The sequence below is a fragment of the Cryptomeria japonica genome, chromosome 3 (genome assembly GCF_030272615.1).
Source record: "Cryptomeria japonica chromosome 3, Sugi_1.0, whole genome shotgun sequence".
NCBI lineage: Eukaryota > Viridiplantae > Streptophyta > Pinopsida > Cupressales > Cupressaceae > Cryptomeria > Cryptomeria japonica.
In genome coordinates this window covers 400,669,063-400,687,998 of record NC_081407.1, presented here as the reverse complement: position 1 = coordinate 400,687,998, position 18,936 = coordinate 400,669,063, and the positions used below count along the sequence as shown (strand labels likewise).

At 38.5% G+C, this 18,936-nt stretch overlaps 1 protein-coding gene across 5 annotated transcripts in view; it reads right to left on the bottom strand.

The window, feature by feature from the left end:
* Positions 1 to 18,936, bottom strand: part of LOC131047909 (probable leucine-rich repeat receptor-like protein kinase At1g35710) — a 193,253-nt gene that overhangs the window by 32,801 nt on the left and 141,516 nt on the right. For 4 of the 5 annotated variants that reach the window (XM_057981724.2, XM_057981725.2, XM_057981726.2 and 1 more), the window contains 2 exons: positions 10,112 to 10,183; positions 9,711 to 9,801 (listed from right to left, as the gene is read on the bottom strand). In XM_057981724.2, the coding sequence (XP_057837707.2) occupies positions 9,711 to 9,801; positions 10,112 to 10,183 (163 nt within the window). Of the gene's footprint in view, positions 1 to 9,493; positions 9,593 to 9,710; positions 9,802 to 10,111; positions 10,184 to 18,936 lie in introns of all 5 variants that reach the window. The other variant, XR_009106307.2, reaches the window with a different exon arrangement.

Here is an 18,936-nt window from a genome sequence, read left to right as displayed (position 1 = left end):
GCTCTTGAAGTTTTCCTGGGCCTTCCATTTTAGGCATGGATTTCCAACACTTGACCCATTTTTGGCTATCTCTGTCTGCTGTCTGACTTTCCAGAATTAGAAATGTCTGTGAATGCCTAATCCTTGTTGCCTTGGATGACTGACCCTGCCAGTAATAACTTTCCAAAAATAGAAACTTTCCAGGTGTCAGCGTTAGATCCCCGAACAGGGTGCAATAATGACTTACTATAAATAGAAACTTACTAAAAATAGTAAGTTTAATTTTTGACAAAATGTCAACAATCCGAGACTCGAAAAAATCCCTAAAAAATAGTGACTTTCTAAAAATAGAAAGTTGCTCCGTTTGGGCTCAAATTTTGTCAGGAGGTCCCCTAAAGGGTCCTGATTCCAGTCGTATGCTTAGTTTTCCCTAAACCCTAACAGCAACCCATAAAATCTAGGACAAAAGGAAAAACCCTAGAAAAATGACAAAACGGGCCCTAGACTTCATAGAAATCGCTCGACAGAGAAGTAGACTAACTCTAACTGACCTCCGAACATCCGCAAAGCGAAGAGATTGAAGAGACTGCTACCAACACACACACAAAAACCAAGGCCAAACGACCAAAAGGGCCTAAAAGCTAGGGGGGTTTCCTATCTGGGATGGGGTGATGTGTGATTAGGTCACAACAAGTCCAAGTATAGAGAATGAAAAGGATAGACCTTGGTGAAGGAAAACAAGCAAGTCAAAAATTTCACTCCTGACCCTTCCAAAGGGTCCAGAGCGAAATTCTCAATTTCACCTCATTTGCTCATGATGAAGGTCAAGTTGTGGATTCCTAAGCTTTGGTGAAGAGAAGGATAGCTTATGCTTGCCTTGGAAGGCATTTTGGGGTAGAGACATGATAGAATTTGTCCTAAAATGCAAATTTCACTCCTGACCCTTCCAAAGGGTCCAGAGCGAAATCCTTAAAAATCTCCATTTTGCTCCAATTTTGCATCAAACTTGGCGTTGGTTGAGATTGAGGGCATCCTTAGACATGTATCTGAGCAAGTATGGTCACAAAGTGACAAGAATTTGAGCCAAGAATGCACATTTCGCTCCTGACCCTTCCAAAGGGTCCAGAGCGAAATTCCTAGGTGGTCTAATATTTTGCCTAGGTCCTTGAGCAAAACCTATTCCTTGGCAATTTTGGAGGTGAATGACTTGATCTTGGTGAAGTAATGTTGAAAATGAGGTCTGATTGAGCAACTTTGTCAAAATTCGCTCCTGACCCTTCCAAAGGGTCCAGAGCGAAAATCTAAAAGGGCCTATCCCTAGAGAGGATATTGAACGAAATTCCATTTTGATGTCTCCTCATTAATGATTTAAGGTGGAAAATGCTATGTTGAAATGAATGTCATATGTGCTTAATCATCCTTTGGTTTATTTTGCAGATAAAAGAAGATCAAGCCTGGGCAAGGACGACCTATTCCAGTCCATCATTATCAAGGACACTTCAAAGGCATGGAGGAGGACTCAAGGTGTTTTGAAGCCTTGGAAAACTACATGCGTTCAAGGAGTTTCCAGCTATCTCCAAAACCTTCACTTCGCCACACTAAGGAACCACAAGATGACAAAGAAAGGCTTTGCTAGCACTTCAAGGCGAGATATGCTACTCGAGAAAGAAGACTTGACAATAAGGAAGCCTCATCAAGCACATGGGAGTCAAGGAAGTATACCATTCATCACATCAAGGACAAAGGAGGATCAACCAAGACATAGATGTCAGACAAGGTGACATTCCAGCCATCATTCCTCCGGTCGGATTGGTCCACCTCAGCAGGACCAGATTCAATGTACCTAATTTATCGGAGGCGGCACAAACTTTGGTGTACCTACCCCTGCTTCCTATTGGTCCACACTCATTGAATGTAATTATCTCATTGGCTAAGGAAGTTTGTTGTAACAAACCCTAATTAGGGTTTCTATCTTGTAATCCTAGCCATTGGTTCTAAGTCAATCAGAGTCGTCTATTTGTAAAGGGTTCTCTATATAAAGCCCTGGCTCCTCATTTGTAAATAATAGTTAATAGTTAGAGAGTAGGAAATAGTTAGAGTAGAGTAGAAAGAGAAGCCAAATATTGTTGCCAAGATATTGTTGCAAAAGACTTGTAAACTTCATTGAAGAAATGGTGAATTCTATGGGTCGATTCAACAATTTGCATGGTCTCTATGCTTCTCAAATTTGATTTCATGTTATTAGGTGAATGGAATAAATTTGTATAATCAACGGTGAAATTCGTATATCCATACTACTAGCGGTTTGTTGATTGCAGACTTGCCTTGCGTAGTCAACTGGAATCATTCAGCTTAAGCTTAACTTCAATTATCGCTTCTTCATTGATATGCATCAACCTAACGGTGTCCATGCTTGTAGCGGTGATCTAAACATCATAAAGCTTTCCTCAGAAGATCGCACTAATCTTGTGGAGATGATCCTAGGATGTCAAAGCAAGACTTAGTTAGAATTTCATCGAAGGTCATTCATTGCTCTTACGTTCTTAGTGTTAGAAATAGATCCCATTCCAACCCTTATCCTTTTTCCTTTTTTCAAAATCAAGGGCCGATGAAATTCCACGATCCAGTAGTATCCAAACCAAATCAGACGTTTAGGTCGTCGAAAGTAAGTCCCCTGTGTGATTCCAACAAAATCACATCGTACCGCAAAGAGCTTATCCACACGTAGATAACCTACATAACAGAACCTTGGAATTGCTTCGATTGATCCTTTGGCAAGATCTTCAGCAGTCGGGGAAGCTTTATTCAAGAGAGGATAAGGTACCTTTAGGTATTTTATTTTGTGTTCGCATGTGCATAAAAAACACATCAACAGAACCTTAGAATGGTGAGGCCTAGGCTCAATTATCCACTCTTTATTTACAACTGTTATACATGCATCCACCCTCTTCAAGAATTTGGCTTCATATTCATCCTTGGTTTTCTCTCGCATATTCGTACTCCTGGGGATCCCAAACACTTCCACGATCACATATTCAGCAAGGTATGCAAGCACGGCCCCTTTAGCTAATCTAATCATTCGGGTCATCGGTTCATAATGCTTTGCACACTCCACAATAAACTCAATGCATTGTATGGATTGAGGAAAGCCAACCGCCTAGTATATGCCACTCTTCATGATATTGGAGTAAAGTGTGGAGGGAAGTTGATTCTTCATTCCGAACATCCTTTGCTGCATCCGCTCCATGTCCAAGAATTCCATATTCGTATCCGTAATTTTCTTCCATAGGGATGACAACTGTGAATCCAGATAGAAACCTTCTTGCAGTATCCTCAATTGCTCCTTCCTCACAGTGATCCCGGCCTTAGACATGGCACCTGTATGAAACTCGAAGTCAATATCATGGAAAAACACTAAAGTAATTTATTTTCAGAATTACATAAGTTCTGATTTTTAAATGATTTAGACAAATTTAGGATCAAAAATCAGGAATTTCAACAAGATTCATCACAAATTCTGAAAATAGAATGAGAATTTGATAAAATAGGATACAAAACCCTCATAAAACCTTAATTTTCAGACTTTATAAGGTCTAGTCATGTAAACTTAAGTCTGAAGACAAGCTGGTATACTCAGAAAAATGTCAAAATGGGGTCAAAAGAGTATACCACTAGTCTGCAAACACTTGGAAAGAGGTGTAGGGAAGTCTGATTTTCAATTCCAAAGTCTGAATACACCTTCCAAGGTCCAATAATGGCTACCAACAAGTCTGAAGACAACCTGCAACTAATATGAATCAGTGTTTTGAAATAGTTGCAGCCATGTGAAAGGTTTGCATTTGATATATTTTACCTCTCCAAGGTCAAAATGACCAAACTGGGCATAAATATGCTGCTGGAAATGAAATTTTAGTCTCAAGACACTGCTGGTAATGGTGTTTCAGACCTACACCAGCAATGGTGTCCCCACAATATGCCCCAAAAGTCCCCAAATCTGATGTCTGGACAAAATCGCCTTAGTGTAGGATGGCTAGAAAATGAAAATCAGGTCCGAAAATATGAAGTTCCAGCCAATGACCAGCAATGGTGGCCAAGAATGGTGCCCGAATTCACCCAGCTACACTCAGATAAAAAATCGCCATGGTTCCCAATGATGAAGCCAAGCAAGACACTCTCAAATTGCTCCAAAATTCTGAAGTTTCCAGCCACACCAAAATCGTGGCCTTCCCAGCTATTGCGCCACAAATAAAATTGCCCAAAATGTGGCCCAATCAGCAACAAAAATCGCTGTAGTCTTTCCTCCAATGGTGGTGCCAAGGCATAATTGACGCCCTCAAATCTGCAACTTTATTCAACAATGGTGTCAAAAAATGACACGGGGGCAAAAATCACCCAACTGGGAACACCAATCAGCCTCCAACAATGTCTTCAATCAGTCACATCAGCAAGATATAATATTATTATATTGCTGGTTGGGCCTCTTTAAGCTAGTTTTCACCTCAAAACTTCACCACACAAGCAATGTGTTATAAAACTTGCCTTTTTATACTTGCCTGGGAAAATCGATTTGCCTTCGGAAAATATTTTAATCATTAACTAATTGTTTCCCGGCATTGAATAACTGTTGTTGATCACTAAATAATTGTTGTTAAGGCAAAAACAATTAAATTTAAACATACTTGTCATCAAATTCATCTTCATTTTTCAAATTTGGGCCAGCTCGGAAAAACATCCCATGTCTAGATAAAAATCCTCATTAAATTTCCACATAACTCATCACAAGTGTCATTTGGGGAAAAACGACCTCCATCTAGATGCAAAAAATCACTTCATTTCATTCATTAAATCTTGAAAATCCATCCTGGGGAAAAATGTGGGCTATCTAGATGCCCAATCCACACATTTTCCTCATTAAATTCCCTTTTGGGGAAAATTGATCCCTATCAGGACAAATACATGCACTTAATTCCATTAAATTTGCTCACAAACTGACTTGGGGAAAAACGACCTTCATCAGGAAAATTAATTTCATCCGCATAAACTTCATACTTCATTCCCGAGGAAATTCGACCTTCATCAGGAAAATTTCCAACACAGAGACAAATTTTAGGCCTCCTGGTGGAAAAACGTGGTCCATCAAGACAATTATTAGGATACTTGGGGAAAAATGCCCCTCATCAAGAAAATGAGTGGGGAAAATCATGACTCATTGGGAAAAAGTCCATTTATACCTTAAAACTCAAGAAAAGGGCATCCTTCACCGGGAAAACTCATTTTTAGACCTTGATTTAATGTTTCCCATCAGGACTTAGATGATTTTATTTGGCTTAATTATCCCCCTAGGAGTGAAAAAACAACCCCTAAAGGATCTCTTAATGCTCAGGCACAAAAATATCACCGACTTAGACTCATTTAAGCTCACTGACGCTCAAAATCCAAACTTAGACAAAATTTTAGGATCACTCTAACAATCTAACATTTTAAACGCTTGATCCTACTCAAAATTCAAAACCCTAATAGCACCTTAGGCGTGATCACCTCAAAACTTGAGACTCGGGCATTGAAGAGCTCAAAATTGTCACTTGACTGCCAAAACCCTAAACTAACACAATGCAAAAAGCAGGAAAGAGGGGGTCCTTGTTTGCAATGGGGCGATGTGTGAAAAGGTCACAATAGTAACCCACTCTATTAGATTACATAAATAATCCATCACAACATTCTTATAGCTATTGTGAAAATATTTATTGTGTCTTGGCGCAAAAGAATTACAGGTATGAGAACTAGATTTGTGAAAGTGAATGGCCCAAATGTTGTTACAAGAGGAAGATGATCACATAGTATGAGATAAATGATCATCGATTACAATTGCAACAATTGACTGAAAATATGTAGTACTAGAGAGTGTGTGCTCATGTGGTATAGGATTTGTGTACCATCCACTCAAAATGCATTACATATTTTCAGATGTTTACTGTCGCTGAAGTATGTTGTATTTGGTTTCCTAATAGATATAGAGTACTACTCACTGATAATTGTGATGTGTGGATTAGTTTTCTAAAGAACATGAATAGATATGATAAAGGATTGATTTGGTTTATCTTAACAAAAAACTTTTATTAATACATGTACTGTAATACCATGCCAAAGTGCATCCCAATATATATTGTGAAGTAGAGATCTATTCTCATAGAACTCTTGCGACTGTTATATTATTTATTTTTTATTAGCAAAAATGACTGTACAGTCAATTTAAATGGACAACTGCCTACTATTCGATTAAATAGTGACTTGTGATTTACAAGAAAATCATGTAGGATTTGATATGGCATCACTAGAAGCATTGATAATGATCATTGTAATGTCCCTTTTTCAGAGATAGTGATCATTGTAATGTCCCTTTTTCAGTCCATTCCAACATTCTTGGGAAATTCCAAGATTCTTGGAGAACATCAGCTTTATCAAAACAGCTCTCTAACAATAGCTGAATGTTCTAAGAGTCGAGATCAATACAATGGTATTTTCCAAGTGCAAATCCAACTTTTAGGAAGCATTCAACACTTCTTGGAGAATTCCAACATCCAATGATAGCACCAACTTTCCTAAGACCTTGGGATGGTTGGATAAAAGTGATTAAATAAATAGTTTTAGTTGTGTTAAGGTGACTAATATTAAAAAGGAAATTTTATTTTATTTATTTATTTATTTATTTATTTATTTATTTATTTATTTATTTATTTATTTTAGAGAATGGTAGCCTACGTCATAAAGTGTTTGCACTAAGCAAGGGGTACAAGTGACTTAAAGGTTATTATTAAAAAATGACATTGAAAAGGAAAATGAAAAGTGATATTTCATTAATTGTTCTTCAAAAAAGATATTTTATTTTATGAAGGGAAAATGCTTTTTTCAAAAAAGAAATAAAAAGCAAAAAACACTTTTTTCCTAAAATAGCTCTATAAAGGTTATAAAAGGAGGTAAGGTCTTGAGAAAATAGGATACTGAGTTATTTTTTATTTTCATTTTCTCTAAGAAAAAACTTGAGTTCATATTTTTTGAGGATGAAATCCCTCTTGGAATTACCAGTTTCAAAGACAAAACCCCTCCTAGCTAGTTATGGGAACATTAGCCTTTGACTATGTAAAAGACAAGTGCTTTTCTTCTTCCTTAACTACATTGCCTATCCGCCAATCCTCAACATTCCTTGATGAGCATTACTAGTTTATGTATTAGTCCTTTTCTAGTGACTGTGGATGGCATTGATGATCCCTCCTGTCTATGCCTAGACAAAGATATCATTTGAAATTTGTACCCTATCCTTCCAATATTCATCAACCCTTGCTCATTGTAGGTTTTGTTCCCGCACATGACAATTTGTATTGGTTTCTTAACCACTTTGTTGGTGTTTACAAAAAATGAGCAAGTGCATCAAGTTGTTGTTGTAGGCCTTCAATAGAATGAGAGAGAAGAACATTGTCGACAAAAAGTAGTATGGCTATATCCACCATGTAAAAGACAACCATCATCAATGTCAATATACTACTGAAAAAACTTCTAAAACTCATGAATGTAAATGTTGAAGAGAGTCAATGAGAAAAGATATCCCTGCTTGACCCCAATGGTACTCTTAACGAAGTTAGAAAGACCATGAGTAGTACAAAACTACAAATAATTGTCTTATAAATACTTATGTTTCAGTGATGAGAGAATTTGGAATGGTGACACTATGCAAATTTTAGAAAAGCAAGTGTTTCAAAACCAAGTCAAAGGCCTTTAAGCGTATAAAACAAAAAAAACTTTGGAAGATCAATGATGAGCCTCCTCAAGAATAACCCAAAGTGTTAAAGATGTGGTCAATAGTTTGGTAGTCTCTCTTAATGATAGCCTATCCACAAACTCTGAGATTATCTCTCTCCAAGTGCTATGAAAGTTGCATGCTCAGCACCATGTCATAAAGTTTGGCAAACATATGCCCAATCATTAAGGTTCTATAGTTGCTATGATTCAAGAGTTCTTTGGATTTATGAATAGGATGAATTATGTACTGAAACTGGGATTGAGGAAAACCTAAACCATAGAAACGAGACTCAAACTTGGCGCAGAGTCAGCAAGGGTGACTCGACTCAGGACTCTAGACTCAGCAAAAAAACTCGACCAGGACTCGACAAAGTGAAAAACCCAAGAAATTTAGAGATTTTTAAGGATTTAAAATTCATTTCATGCACCCTTTATTAAATAAACCTTAAATACACAATAACATCATCAAATTGAAGCTAATTTGATCACATACACAAGATACATCAATCACGTAAACATAAAAGCAAATTGTAGTTGAAGGAAATAGCAAATTTAGATATATAAATATTGTCAAATGTATACAAAACTCATGGAATATAAAATTCATGACATCAAATGTTCGACACAAATATCAAAACAATAAGTCTCTGGCTCACGTAGCTTGCATCCCTCATACGAAGGTGTCTAAGGTAGGTCTTGGATGATTCAACAACCATAGTCTCTGTCCGTGACTCCATGCCACCCTCACCAACATCAGTTGTGCCTGTGTCTCCTCATGCTCTAACCTCCTCTACCATGGCTACAACCTCAGACTCTCTATTTGCTTGGTTGACCTAATCAGGGTCCTCGTCATTAAAGACATGATCCATAGCCTCAATGATCCACACAAGGTGTTAGATGTGAGAAAAACCCAATTTTTTTAGAGAAAAACATCAAAAAATGTTTGCTTTTGTCATTTTTTTAGATTTAAAAAAAATCAGTTTTTTGAGTCTAGCCGAGTCCAGGAATAAAAACTCGTCGGGTTCGAGCCGAGTCTGTGAGTCCCTGGACTCGACCAAAACTTGGACGAGTCCGAGTCCGAGTCCAAGCCCCTAGGACTCGCCTAGGGTTACTCTGCTTAGGACTCGCCGGGTCCTGGCGAGTCTAGGAACTCTGACCTAAACAAATCACCTCATTAAAAGGTTTTGTAGAAGGCAAGGGAATCCATACCATATTTGATGAACTCTGTTTGAAGGTCTTTGCAATCTACTACTTTAATGGTGCACAGCGTCAAAATAGCACTCTTGATGGTACAAGTCGATAATCATAAAACAATAGAGAATGGCAGTAGAGTGGGGACAATGACAGCAGGTTGGCCAGGTACATCATAGGGAGAACTAGCAGAAGAAACCCATACCTTTGGTTTCTTGCAAACTAATCACTTTCAATAGATGGGTTTCTTGCAATAATTTAAAGTAAAATCAGGTCCATGATATGTCATGTTCTTGAGAAAGGCAGTTCCAAAAATCTATGAATTCATTGTGGAGATGGAAAAGTGCAAAGATAACATGGATCTAGGGATCTAAAGTGTTTAATAAGTGAACATCAGGTATCAAGTATCTGAAGAGGAATCTGACAGAGAGACCAGACTGTCCTCATGCTAAGTATTGCTAGTGTCATTATGGGTTTTGTGGACAGCAAGTTGTATAGTGTGCTGAGTAAATTTTGTTTCAGAGCCTACCATAAGGGTTCTGGATGCTGTGCCAGCTTGTGTCAATTCAGGCTGGGATTCAAACCCAATGTCAGATGGAGTGCAATTTGTATTGTTATTTCCGCTCACCTAGAAGACAACAGAGAAAATAAATACAGAAGCAAATACTTTAATTCAAATACTTCCCAAATAAAAAAGAAAATATCATGGTACACATTAATGGAAAAATTGTGAGAAGTACAAACACCTAGAAAAGAAGTTCTGTGTCAGACACCTCCATTGTTCTATGAACACCAATTGGTGTGGCACCTGAGTGAAACCGATTTCCTTTGATATACCTGGATATATAACACAATTGTGGTTTAAAATATTAGTCCTGTACATCATATTTTGGCATCCAACATACTGAAATATGGAGACCTTAATCTAGAGCTGCATACAAACACATTTCATATATTCAACATGATGAATATTCACTACTTGCATAATCCAAACAGTACCTATGATCCTTCATATATATTATAAAATACTTAATACACAAAAAAAAAAGATTGTGTCAGAAATTCAATTGGAAAAGAAACCATTTTGCAGTCTATGGGTGTCATAAATTGAGCAAGAGATAGTTGGGAAAAGGGAAGAGACGATTACATTTCCTTCAAATGTGGATGCTCGTAAAAAGCATCAGGAATCCTTCCTGAAAATGAATTATGCTCCAAAAACCTGTCAACTAATCATAATGTTAGTTTTAATAGAATGGGATGAATAGAAAAGAAAAAATTACCATTCTATATTATTATCTTGGATCTTCTCCAATCATCGATGAATAAGAATTTTCATCTCATCAAATATTTATATAGAATATTTGCATTGATAAGACGGTTTACAATCCTAATTACATAAGTATGAATTAAAATTTATCTTTATAGCAACTAAAGTTGTAATAAGTTACATCTCTACAGCAATGACAAAGTAGAATATAATCAGGTGTCTTTTGGCAGGATATAAATTGTTTACTTATCATATAAAACCTTTGTTTGTAGTGAATACATTTTTTTGTGATTAAAAAAGTTAATAAAAAAGGATTTTTGAAGATTAATAAATGGCAATGCTATTGGCAATTTAAATATAGTAATTCTAACCAAGCAAGGAATAATCCAATACTAAGGTCCTAACACTGCAAGAATATATAAATCAGCAAATATCTTCATAACTAGACAGCATTTTCGCATATAAAATGCCTCATTAATAAATAAATGTTTTGAATTTGGCATATAAAATCCTACTTAAAAAAGAAACATTTTAAATATATCCAAAGCTTTTGAATTTGGAAAATGGTTACCATTAGTTTATTTCTCCTATTTAAGCAACTCCAGCCTTTCTCTTTGATTTTTCTAATGAGAAGAATGTTGTTCGCTATATCTTTATAGGTGTTCTTATAGATTGTTTCTTGCTAAGCTAAGCAACAATCGTCTCATATTTCTCCCTTGTGCCAGGTGATAGTTTGTAAAGCTGCTATAAGGGTTTTTAAACCCAAATGATGGGGCACACAAAACTAGATATTGAAGCTTACAATCAAAGATACACTTATTAAGAGTTTTAAACGAGGTAGGATCAAGTATACTGTTACATCTCTCTTTCTTGGTTTTGGAAAATGCTTATTATGCTATGTTTAAGCTAATAAAAGAGATTTCTTTTATTCTTCTATGAATGAAATTCTTATCGAATAGGAAATGATTGATGAGTTTTTTGTATCTGTATTCTATGAAATTCAACAATACAATTAAGATGTGGCTAGCAAAATTTTCTTGTGACCAAGTGTTTGCAGCAATTGCAACACCCTATTGTGCATTGCACACGCTCCTTGTCGCTGAAAGGGTCCCCCTCTTTTTGGTTTTTGGCCTTCGCCCTGTTGAGTTCTGCACAAGGTGTCTCGCGTCTTTTTTTTGAGTGCCCATAATCAGTCCAAAGGACAATGTTGTCATAAGCATAAGCCTGGGAATCTGCAAGGTGAGTTTATCGCTCAAGTCGAAAACTTTTCAAAAAATCACTTTAACTGAAGTAATCGCCCAAGTTAAGTGAGAGATAAAAGCTTGCAAAATTGCCTAAATGTGAAGAAAGAGTTAAAAGCCTGCAAAAGACATTGAAATGCCGATTTTCGCCAAAAGGGAGTTAAATGAAAAAAAAAAAAGTTGAACTTTACAAAAGGGACCAAACCCCCGATTTTCGCCAAAAGGGATATGTATGCAAAAGAGATAAAAGTTTACAAAGCTCCATAAACGCCGAACTTCGGCATGAAACACAAAAGGTTAAAATATCAAAAGTTTGCAAAGAAGACAAAATCGCCGAAGTTCGACAATAAAGCGTAAAACGCGAAACTATTTGCAAAGCTCCTAAAACCCCCGAAATTCGGCAATAAAAATGCTAAAAGGTAAAGCGCGGAATTTGTAAAGTTTGAAAAAGCTCCCTAAATCGCCAAACTTTGGCATAAAAGCACAGAATGTCAAAATGTCAAAACTTTGCAAAGCTCCATATTTCCCCGAGCCTCGGCGATAAAGCGCGGAATAAGTAAAAAGTTTGCAAAATGGTATATTACGCCGAACTTCGGCATAAAGAAAATCGCGAAGTATAAAGGGTTTGCATAAGGTCATAAACGCCGAACTTCTGCATAGGAGGTTGAATGTGAAAAAGAGTAAAACCTTGCAAAGAGGCCAGAAACCCTACCATTCCGCGTGAAGATCGCAAGGCACATTAGGGAAGAATTTCAAAATCGTAGAAGCCCAAACGCCCAAAATTCGGCGGACAAGACAAAGTGTCCAAGCATTTAAGGTTCGCAGTATCACGAAACTCCCCCAACTTTGGCATCAAACAAGAAAGTGTCAAAGCATTTAGAAACTTCAAAATCGCAAAACCCCACCATTCCGCGTGAAAATCGTGAGGTAAATTTCAGACTTAGGGAATTTTGAACCTCATTCATTTTTGAAACTGATCTTAAAGACTAAGTGCAAATTTAGCGATCATTAAACACCTAAGTCCTTGAACTGCAGTTGAATAGTAAATTTTTAATCAAAGAGCTTAATCGTATTTCATGTCCAAATTAATCAAGTTCTTTTTCTGAAGTATCATGCTTTCTTCAAATTTTGGTTTTCCGTTGATCCTTATGCACTAACGTATCCCTTTTAACTAGCCTGTTTTGTTTCCTTCATCTCATCTCGTAATCCGCGTCCAGTTGTGCAGGATAGATGCCTAAATCTGCTTTAGAATCCTCAAATACACCTGGTGCAGCCGAAACATCTCGAGCTTCTAAATCAGACATCCCTCGCAAGGGCGAGAAGATGAAATACTAGTACCAGAGAGGAGGGCCAAGGGAGTCAAAGGTCCAAAGCATATGGTAAAACGTAGGCGATACTGACTTGGGCCACATTGACATTCAGGACTTCAGAGACCGGGTATTCTCCCCTAACGCCTATGGCAAGCCTAGGCGGATGATGGAAAGTGGTATCGCCTAGGCAGCAGGATTTCCTCCATCAGTGCAGAATTATGAGCTAGTAGTTGAGGCTGCCTGGCATTATCAGCCAGATACCAGATTAGTGGTTCTTGAGAATATGGTCCTAGCTGACTTCACACCTGAGGCCATTGGCGACGCATTCGACATCCCCTTCCCGGATAACCCCATTGCGACAACCATAGACGAAGCACAAGTTGCATATGACATGAACCCTGCTAAATGCAGGACATTGATAAACGAGGAATGGTATAAGGAGAGAGGGCCTCCGAGTATTAGGATTGGGAAAAAGACCCCCAGAAGTGACTTTCACAATGAGCATGGGGATATGGTCACCTTGCTCAACCGAGTTATGGGACTCCCTCAATCTAACCTTTTTGAAGAGTGGATGTTCTATTTTACAGAGCAGGTCTTCGCCAGGAAATCCAAGTTCGACTGGGCCCAGATCATCAGTGACAATATCCATACCCAGTTGGTCGAACTTGAAGAGAAAAAGCACTTCACCATGACCTCTTACCTAGTTTATCTGTTCACCCGACACCAGCCACTGCCAGGGTTGATCAAGAAGGGTGAAATCGGGAACGGGCCCAATCAAGTAAAGGTGTACGATTGCTATCCTCAACTACACTATCATGACATAGCTCAAAGCGAAAAGAACAACCATGCTTATACTATTGGTCAGTATGAGCGTGTCAATGACGCCTTCACAATGCGCCTAGTCAGGCTAATGCAGGGAGGATTACACATAAGGCTCTCAGAGAAGGCTACCATTTTGGTACAAAGGTACGGCGCCTGGTTTATTCAGTTCCCTAGGTTCTCCTATATCCGGATAGCCGGCTTTGAGGGAGCTCCTTTCCGACTTCCACACTATCCAACCGACAAAATAATTCTTCTGGAAGTTGCAAGGCAAGCACGTCCGGCGAGCAGTTTACTCAGAGACAAGAACCAATCCGGATTCACCTTCCCTATGATTGTGGGTAACCTTGATGTACATTTAAAGAATGCAACTCATGCCGATGAGTCACTTGCTGAGTTAGCCTCTTATGGCCTACAGGAACATTTCCCAAGGAAATGTTTTGATCATGACAATTTGGCAAAGAGAGCCTACGACAGGCGCTACAGAGCAAAGGAATCAATTGAAGACTATTGGAAGAATTGTTCTGATGACTATGAGGTCCAACTGCGTGAATATTCAAGGTTAAGTGTGCAGCAAATGCGACTTTATGAATATCGTCAGGTCCCTGATCAGGTAACAGATTCTAGAAATTGCTTACAGGTTCAAGAGTTTGAGGCAGTAAGACATCTCTTGTCGGGCCTCGATTGGTCACAGGATCCAATTACTGATTTTGAGGCAGTTATGGCAGCCCCAAGAAGGTACACCGATCATTGGCTACACCAACAGATTGAGCGAGTAACTCATGAAGGAGTTCAATTCACCTACCATATGATGGGTAGTCTTGATTCTTAGTCCTCGGAAGATGAGGGAACCTCAAGTGCACCAAAGGAAGAGGTTGAGAGGCCCGAAAAAAGGAAGAAAGCCAAAGCTAGCAGAGGGACTCGGACGTCTAAAAGGACTAGAAGGGAGAAGATCCCTATTAGAAGACCAGAGGTCACTTCATCATCAAAGGACCCCAATTCTGATGACGATGTAGTTGAACTTGATTATATACCTGCTCCGCCCTCCCAAAGCGATGTTGATGCATTCGAGACTAATAATCCTCCGGCACAAGACGAGCTAAATATAGAGGTGACAATCATTGATTCTGGGGAACCTGAAAACCAAGTTGAGGAAGGAGAAATTTCGTCCAATCAAGGGGCTGATGTACATGAACTCACCCAGGGGAGTCCGCATGAGTTGTAACTGCATAGTACCGTCAAAGATGACACCACCGTCAAAGGAGAACGAAGGGCGGATGAGACCCACGAGCCTGACAGAACTGAGGAGCAACCATCACATGGGGATACCCGACAGTTGTTCAGTGAGGTAGGGGAGAACTCAACTGTAAGCAATGGACTGGACACTTCCTCAGCTCCTCCTATAACAGATCAGTTACAGATATGCAATGAACTAGCTGAAACCTTTAAAGAGCAGAGTGGGAATTTGACCATAGCATCCGGGCAAACCATACCTCAAGACTGGTTAGTTGCTCGTGCATAGCAGAAGGCAGCCACAAAGCCACCTATCGACTTGGAGGATATTTTCTCTCGCATAGGGGAAACAAAATCCAAAGGGAAGAAAAAGCCTAAGACCTACTCCCGAATAACCAAGGATGAGCAAAGGAACCGCACCATCCATATCGCTACCCTGCCTGTCGATAAGCCAGCAGATTAGATTGCGCTGGCCGATTATAGCATTACAACTGTCCCGATAGGGCGAGCCACCAAAGAACAAGAAAGGGAGGAGTTCAAGGACTCAGTGCAAAACATGCTCAAGCAACTCGACGAGATAACTGCCGAGAGAAACATGTACCGAGTTCGTGCTGAGCAAGCCGAAGGGTACGTTGATCACTTGTTGAGACCATTGCATCATGCCCCCAAATCCCATGTTCCCCCATCAGCATTCGCGCAAAGGGCTACAACAGAGTTCGAAGGAGTACGAGATACCGCCAAGGCTGTCAAAGAATGGATTCGAGACATTAAAGAAAGGGGAGAGATGATCATTGAAGATGTAAAAGAAATGGCCCACCACTGAGAGACCATTTTGGTCAAATTGTTCGAGGTAAAGAGGGAATGCCTCAAGGTTCATGAGGTCGTTGCTACAACTCTCCCCCTCATGAGGGCTCTTTTCTGGACCCAAGTGCAGATTCCTACATTGTCCGCCATCCTGGATCCCTATAACATCAACATTTTAAAAGAATGGTACTAGACCATCACCATGAAGAGCGAAACAAAAGATACCATTAACAAAGAGCAAGAGACATGCGAGGAAATTTTGAGGGACATGAGGGACCTTGGTGGAAGGATCCTCCGATCAATGGTTCTGGGCTGGAAAAATAGTTTGTCTGATGACCAAGTGCAGTCGGACTAGGAGGATAGATTGAGGATGGATAAGGTCGCCTACTCCACGGAGGACCTGGAGTTTGCCAGTGGATTATATTCGGACATTTTGTGTTTTGAAGCTCATCGGTCCGACTGGAAGGATGGGTTAAAGCATGTAGATCGTCATTTGGAGGGCATGCAATATAAGATACGTCATCCTCCTATGCCTCAGTTCATGGTGTTGTTCCAGCTGTGCATCAGATTTCAAGAGTATGTTCGGGCAGAACGTGCGGTAGGTCGGGACCTCTGGAAAGAATATTTGAATGCCGAGGATGAATTTCTAGAAAAGGGGTCTGTAGAAGAAAAAGAAAAAGTGCCTTCATAAAGGGAATAATTCTTTTAAAAAATCTAAAAAGACACTTTTGGCCATAAAGTTCATGTATAACTGCCAAGTCAGCTGTAAATTTTGAGCTCCGCACATGTGCACTTTTTGAGCTGTTGTTGGTAGTTATTATTCCTCCTTGGGTGGTTGTTCATATTTACCTCCTATTTATGGGCATGGGTACTATGTTGTATGGATGAATCTGGGCCACTTGTTTTGTTTAAATCTTGGCCATTCATCTAAATTCTGAAACTCTATTTAAAGGGGTTGGTTTTCCCTTATTTTTGGTAAGAAGTCTAAGATTGTTGCTGAAGCTTTGGCGAAATTTATGCAGGATTAATGGAAATTAAAGCTGTTTCATTTCTTTGTGAGTGCATGGTCTCCTTCACCATTTAATTTTTTTTTATGTCTTTTGTTTTCAGGGAGTATTTTTAGGATAAATATTTGATAGAAGCCTTGGTGTTCATACCATTAAGGACTGGCTGATTGTCACTCCCCCTGCATGGTTAGTCTGAACCCATTTCAGTGCTCAGTTCGGTTGTTAAACATCAAGTGAATGAATGTCAAATTCTGCATTTTATGTTTAGTAGCATGAAAATTTAGTTCCCTTTGACGATTGCACTAGATTTTGCATCATTGTGCTTTATTAGCTGATAATGTTAAATCTGGTTTTTTGGAGGTTTCTGTCTATTTTCTTGAACATGTTATCTTAAATAAATTAATCAGATTTTCTCTATCTCTTTTCCCCTTTCCTTTTTCCCCCTTTTTTTAATCAAGAAGAAACTACACAGTCAAGCTGAGATAATATCAATCCAAGTGAAATCAACCGATATAGGACTGTTAAACTTTAGGGAACTCACTCAAAGTCGTTCGTCTAACCTTAAGTCCCCTTTGTGTTTCCAGCAAAACACATCAAACCACTAAGTTTTCCTGCAGTCAAGACCTGACAACCAAAACATTCAGGTAATCCCCATTGATCAATTAAAAACAGCACTAGGGATTTCCTTATTTCAAGGGAGGATAGGATTCTTAGTATTCTATTCTGCGTTGGCCGGATGAAACCGTAGTAATGTGATTTCAGACACGTCAACACACCCTCAAGAGGGAGGGAGAGTATCATCAAGGAGAGGGTCACAGATTTTGGATAAGAACATTGCCATTGGGTTCCGAGTCTGAGAATTCGGACGTATTCCTTGAGCATCACAGTCTTGGTTGAGTTAAGTCAGTTCCACCCTTCTTGTTGGTGTTGACCTAGAGTCACCTTGTCATCCTAGCACCATTGAGCGATCTAGTATCCTTGGTTTGAACCAATTTCTTGATGTTTAGTGTCCTTGTTATGTTCGAGAATATAGGTATATATATATATATATATATTCCTTGTGAATGGATATACATCTATACATATACACATAAATATACATATATATATATATATATATATTCCTTGTGATTGAATATATATATATATCAACGTTACCAAGAAACGGGGGTACTTGGAGATTCTGGAGACTGGTACCGGTATTGGTACGACTAATTTTCAAAAATAGGACACGGGGGTACTTGGAGATGCCAATTTTTTAAAAATATAATTTAATAATTTCCAAAAAAAATCATGACAGAGAACTTTGAAAACAAGAACAATGGTAAAGTTTAACATTAACTTTAAAATTGAACATAAATTGAGATTAAAATTGCTTATACTACTAATACCATAGCCAGTCTGAATTGCTTAGTTAGAGTAAGGTAATATATATGTTGAGCACACTCAATATTGTCAACTAAATAGTTAAGGCAATTTCTCTTTAGACTATTACAATGATAAGAAATTAGTCCTTTTCAAAATGTCTACACTGCCAATAGATCCAATCACTATAACTTTGCATGGATTTTTGTCTTCCTGTGAAACGGTTTCCTTATTAGTCATTTCCCTACAACTTTGCTTTGCTACAAGCTTATCTTATTTATTTATTTTTATTTTTTTGCCTTCTTATTGCATTTTGTCCTAAGTTTTCTATTAGGAGACGTCAATTTTTGGTTGGGAGACTTCGGAGACAGCAGGAGATGGCAGCCAAAAGCACCCCATGCGTCAAGAAGTTTCCGAAGACGTCTCCGATACGCATCTCCAGGGGTAGGAAACGGGTCTCCTAGTAACTATGACATACATACATACATACGTACATACATACATACATACATACATACATACATACATATATATATATATATCAAGGTTACCAAGAGACGGGGGTACTAGCACGCCAATTTTTTTAAAATATAATTTATTAATTTCCAAAAGATATCACGACAAAGAACTTTGAAAACAACAACATTGGTAAAGTTTAACATTCAATTTAAAATTGACCAGAATTTAATAGCTAGTCTAAATTGTTTAGTGAGAGTAAGGTAATATAGATGTTGAGAACACTCAATATTGTTAGCTAAATAGTAAAGGCAATTTCTCTTTAGACTATTACAATGAGAAGAAATCAGTCCTCTCAAAAAGTCTACACTATCAATAGATCCGATCACTATAACTTTGCATGGATTTTTGTCTTCCCATGAAACAGTTTCCTTATTAGTCATTTTCCCTACAACTTTGCTTTGCTGCAA